At 33.4% G+C, this 5,082-nt stretch overlaps 1 protein-coding gene across 1 annotated transcript; it reads left to right on the top strand.

The window, feature by feature from the left end:
• The first annotated feature begins 406 nt into the window (after positions 1 to 406).
• On the top strand, positions 407 to 4,802 carry LOC126814229 (uncharacterized). The gene is made up of 4 exons (XM_050539261.2): positions 407 to 1,267; positions 1,556 to 1,691; positions 1,937 to 2,069; positions 4,523 to 4,802. The coding sequence occupies exons 1-4, from the start codon at positions 579 to 581 to the stop codon at positions 4,606 to 4,608; spliced, it is 1,044 nt and encodes a 347-aa protein (XP_050395218.1). The 5' UTR covers positions 407 to 578; the 3' UTR covers positions 4,609 to 4,802.
• The last annotated feature ends 280 nt before the right edge of the window (positions 4,803 to 5,082 follow it).

The following is a 5,082-nucleotide window of genomic DNA, read 5'->3' as shown; positions in this document are numbered from 1 at the left end:
AAGCATCACCTGCATTCCATGCGGTAGCTATTGGTGCGTTTGGGCGTCACATGTTACTGGAAATGTTTCTTCTGTTAGGTTCTATAGTGACTTTTTTCGTAGTCATTTGCATATTTTAGTATTATGCCCCCAAAATCAAATATCCCCTACTTTTTTTGAATGGTATATATAGACAGCGCTGTCCGTCCAGCATTTCCCTCATCATAGTCATAGAACACTGCATTAGCCTTCATTATTATGCTTCATTAATCAATAATAGGCATAGATTTATACTGTAATATAATAACAGGATACCAGGAGAGAAATGACATTGACACAAACCCCATCAAATCATTTTACCAGTCCAATCACACGGCTGACTACCTTTGAATTAAATTTCGTTTCGCCAAATCGTTTAGTTACTTCGTTTTGAAGCAACCTCTTTGTTGATAAAAGAAGCACAGGATGTTCCGATCTGACAGAGAAGTATTTGAGGTTTTAGCTCGTTGAAACAAGCGTCATTTTGTAATAGTAGTGGTTCAATCTTACTTCATACTCATGGACTTAGATGTGACATTTTAAAGCACAGACACGTTCAAATGAAGGGTGCCACAAGTGATACGGAAGACCACCCCAGACTTCGGTTCAATCGTCTGCTAGAAAAAACTGAATCTCTTGGGTTAACAGGATCAGATTTGGAATCTCTTCCATCTCTTAAACGCCTAAAAATAAACTATGACAGTAACAGAAATTTGCTTATGTATGTGAGTTTTTTCATTATAAAAACAGTGATCTTTGCAACAATTATCTTTGGATTTGTATGGACCTTCAACTGGCCCATTCTGAATGAACAAATTGCATCAAAATTATTATCCATTCAAGGCGTGTCTTCTAAATATTTTGGAAGAGAAGAATGTGTGGTGGATATGCCCCATGATTTACAAAAAATATTTCGACCTCCAGTGTCATGTGAGTTTTGTCAAAATGTTACACACATACCAAGGGTGACTGGTATAAGACAAGAAGATTTTGAGAGCAAATATGCATACTCTGGTCATCCAGTAGTAATTGCAGATGCCACGAAACAATGGACAGCTATGGATGTGTATAATTTTAAATTTTTTAAAGATATTCATGAAAATGTGTCGGGATCAGGAACTAATGTGAAGGGAACAGACTGCCAATTTTTCCCATACAAAACAAACTTTAAAGCACTTGCAGATGTATTTAAAATGACACTAGACATGGCCTACATGAGAGATGGTTCAAAACCATGGTACATAGGATGGTAAGTATTTATCTTATTCGTTGTCCATAGATGGCCACAAACTAGTTTATGTGGAGTTCACACATTCTATAATCGAAACCAGTCGTGGTCAACGGTTATAGTTATCATTGGCACGTATAGCCTATTAGAACTATAACATATACTTGAAACCGCAAATTTTCGCAAATAAAATGTTATTTATGTGCATACGCTTTGTTCTAAAAAGAAGGCATGTGACATTCACAATTAGTCTCAGTTACCACAATATAAGCTCGTTTTGATAACATTTCCTATTTTTATCATTTTCAGGAAAAATTGTGATTTCACCATTGGGAGTATTTTACGACGTCATTATAGTCGACCATATTTTCTGCCAGTATTAGCTGAATCCAGCAAAACAGATTGGATATTTATGGGAAGTCCCGGCTATGGTGCCAATTTACATGTATGTATATATAAACGTTTAACATGGCTTTAATTTATGTCAATTAGTTACAACTTATCCTTTTTCACCATCTTTAAAATCTTAGTTGGCTTAATTAAAACTGTATTTCATTTGGCTTTATCTCATACCGTACCATATTTGGCTTTATTTAAAACATGCCTTTACTTACCATATTTAAAATTGCATGGATTTCTTTAAAAATCGAACAATAACATTTATGTGGTATTAATATTTATCCTCTTTAGATTGATAATGTTGGTAATCCTTCATGGCAGGCTCAAATAACTGGACATAAACGTTGGATATTGGAACCCCCACCAGAATGTTATTATACATGTACATCTCATATGGAAGTTGTAGTTCAACCAGGAGAAATAAGTAAGTACTGACAGGTCTGGGCGCTGGGGTACTGTTAATCTCTAACCCTCAGAGACACAAGTAACTGCTATATAGGTCCCTAATGTGGGTTTGCAAAAACAACATTGTCTTTCTACATTAAAAAAAAAAGATTTTAATTAGGATTGTATGTTATTCAAGAGAATACTATGACTAGTATGCAAAATACTGTGATACAATAAAGCATAAAAATAACTTCATAATAAACAATTTGTATAAGCTTATACCTGTGTTCATGGATTGTTTTTATGAAATTTTTATATTAAAGTGCTTGATTCTTGTTGTAAAATATTAAAACAGACTTTCAGTATAGTAAGAATTTACAACAAGTTCTGTTATGCTATTCTTTGAATGATATTTTTATAAGAAAATCCACATTACTGAAAACAAACCATCAAATGAAACTGAAATCCATCAAGGAATCTATCTGAAAATATCTATTGACAAATTTTGTATTGCAATATGTCTTGCAGAAGACCAGTATTCTCATTCTGAGTATTGCAATATTTTGATATACCAGTCGATATTGATTTTTTTGCATCCCTAATTTTAATTCAAGACAAAATAAAAAAAAGACTCTCCTTCCTGCTTTGACCATGAAATATTGATTTCTGCTAAGTATAGATTTTGGTGAGTTAGATTTAGAACTAGATTGTCTCTAATGGTAATTATTAGGGAATGATATTATAGAAAATAAAGAATAGTAATAAAACTTGTTATGAAAGTGAAGTCATGTAATAAAGTTTCAGGAGAAGACAGGTCATTAATATCATAATTTCATGCTCAGATAGTTTCTCTAATAATGAAGTTAGTTGAGGGATAGATTTAAATAGTGACAGAGGAAAATGAGATGCGGAAGCATTAATGATTATATCCATAATGTAGGGGATTGCCTTCTAATGCAAGCAGGATATTCTGTTTAATTGCAATGAAGATATTTTAAACAAACAATAAAAATTTTCTTCACTTTTTAAACGCCCACATTTTCATGTGGACGTATATTGTTGTCGCCCCTGCCCGTCTGTTCGTCCACAATTGTTTGTGAACACTCTACACGTCACAATTCTTATCCGATTTTGGCGAAACTTGAAATATAGGTTTATCTCCAAAAGATCTCGGTTCCTTTTGATATTGGCATGTATCGGATCGAAACTTCATGAATTATGGCCCCTGATTGTACGAAAAATTACCTTTTTAGCTTGTGGTCACAATTTTCATCTGATTTTGATGAAATTTGAAATGCGTGTTTATAACCCAATGATCTTGGTTCCTTTCTATATTTGTGCATATCGGATTGTATCTTCCTGAATTATGGCCCCTGATTGTTTGAAAAATCGCGTTTTTAGCTTGTGGTCCTTCTAGAGGTCACAATTATTATCTGATTTAAAAAACTGTTCGAATATATCACCGTTATTCCGTAATGACGATGGAATATAAATTTCAAGAAAATCAGACCAAAACTGTCAGACAAAATGTCCGCCCCTCGTAAATATCAAGGTTGTGGACCCTCTAGAGGTCACAATTTTAATCTGATTTTAATGAAACTTGAAATATATGTTTATAACCAAAAGATCTTGGGTCCTTTCGATATTAGCGCATATTGGATTGTAACTTCCTGAATTATGGCACCTGATTGTACGAAAATCGCATTTTAGCGTGTGGTCCCTCTAGAGGTCACAATTATTATCCAATTTAAAAAAACGTTTGAATATATCACTGTTACACCCTAATGATGGTTGAGTTCAAATTTCGTGAAAATTGGGCCAAAACTGCCTTACGCAAATAGTGTAAAAATATGGTATATCAAGGTTATGGACCCTCTAGAGGTCACACTTTTGATCCCATTTTGATGAAACTTGAAATTCATGTTTATAACCCAAAGATCTTGGTTCCTGTCGATATTCGCGCATATTGGATCGTAAATTCCTGAATTATGGCCCTTAATTGTACGAAAAATCACGTTTTTAGATTGTGGTCCCTCTAGAGGTCACAATTTTGATCCAATTTAAAAAAAACAACGCTGGAATATATCACCGTTACACCCTAATGACGTATGAGTATAAATTTCATGAAAATCGGTCCAAAACTGTTGGAAAAAATGGTCGACCCTCGTATGCAAATAATGTAAAAATATGGTATATCAAAGTTGTGGACCCTCTAGAGGCCACAATTTTGGTCCGATTTCGATGAAACTTTAGATTTATGTTTAAATCACAAAGACCTTGGTTCCTTTCGATAATCGCGCATATCCGAACATAACTTCCTGGATTAACATTATTAAATATTCCTGAAGAAGACAGAATGTTATAATTTGAATAGTAAATACCCCAAAAATATCCATGAAACATTCATATGTTTTTTAAACAAAACTAGATATGAGTGCCAGAAATTCTCTCAGTATAAACATTTTCTTATTAATGTTTTCTATCTTTCAGTGGTTCTGGATGCTAATATGTGGTATCATCAAACATTAATAGAAGGTGATGAAATTGCCATTGCCATTGGTTCTGAATATGACTGAAAAAATTCATGTATTTTATCCGCTGACTGGTTTATTTGAACTGTGTGATCTCATTATTAATAATATGAAAATTTTCTGGCTGTAAACATTGTTTTCTGTTACATGAATATTTATTTATTTTCTGAACGTTAATTGGCTTTACTAAAGAAAAATATAATGTACTAAAATAAACAAGATACTGTACATTATTGATATGAAGAATAAAATATAGTTATTAAATTTTATTTTTATACGCCCAGATTTTCATATGGACCATATGGACGTATATTGTCGTCACACCAGTCGTCCGTCCACAATTGTTTGTGGACACTCTACAGGTCACAATTTTTATACGATTTCAAAGAAACTTGAAATACAGGTTTATCTCCCAAAGATCTCGGTTCCTTTCGATATTGACATGTATCTAACCGTAACTTCATGGATTATGGGCATTATGGCCCCTGATTGTACGGAAAATTTCGTTTTTAGCTTGTG

Source organism: Patella vulgata, chromosome 3 (assembly GCF_932274485.2).
Source record: "Patella vulgata chromosome 3, xgPatVulg1.2, whole genome shotgun sequence".
In the NCBI taxonomy this organism is placed as follows: domain Eukaryota; kingdom Metazoa; phylum Mollusca; class Gastropoda; family Patellidae; genus Patella; species Patella vulgata.
The sequence above is the reverse complement of the archived record's forward strand: the minus strand, read 5'-3'. Positions and strand labels throughout refer to the sequence as shown.

Bases quoted from the DNA above. Each gene is read 5' to 3' on its own strand.
- LOC126814229 (XM_050539261.2), top strand. From the start codon at position 579: ATGAAGGGTGCCACAAGTGATACGGAAGACCACCCCAGACTTCGGTTC. The intron at 1,692-1,936 runs GTATGTATATAT...TATCCTCTTTAG, and splicing joins GCTATGGTGCCAATTTACAT to ATTGATAATGTTGGTAATCC. The intron at 2,070-4,522 runs GTAAGTACTGAC...TCTATCTTTCAG, and splicing joins AGTTCAACCAGGAGAAATAA to TGGTTCTGGATGCTAATATG.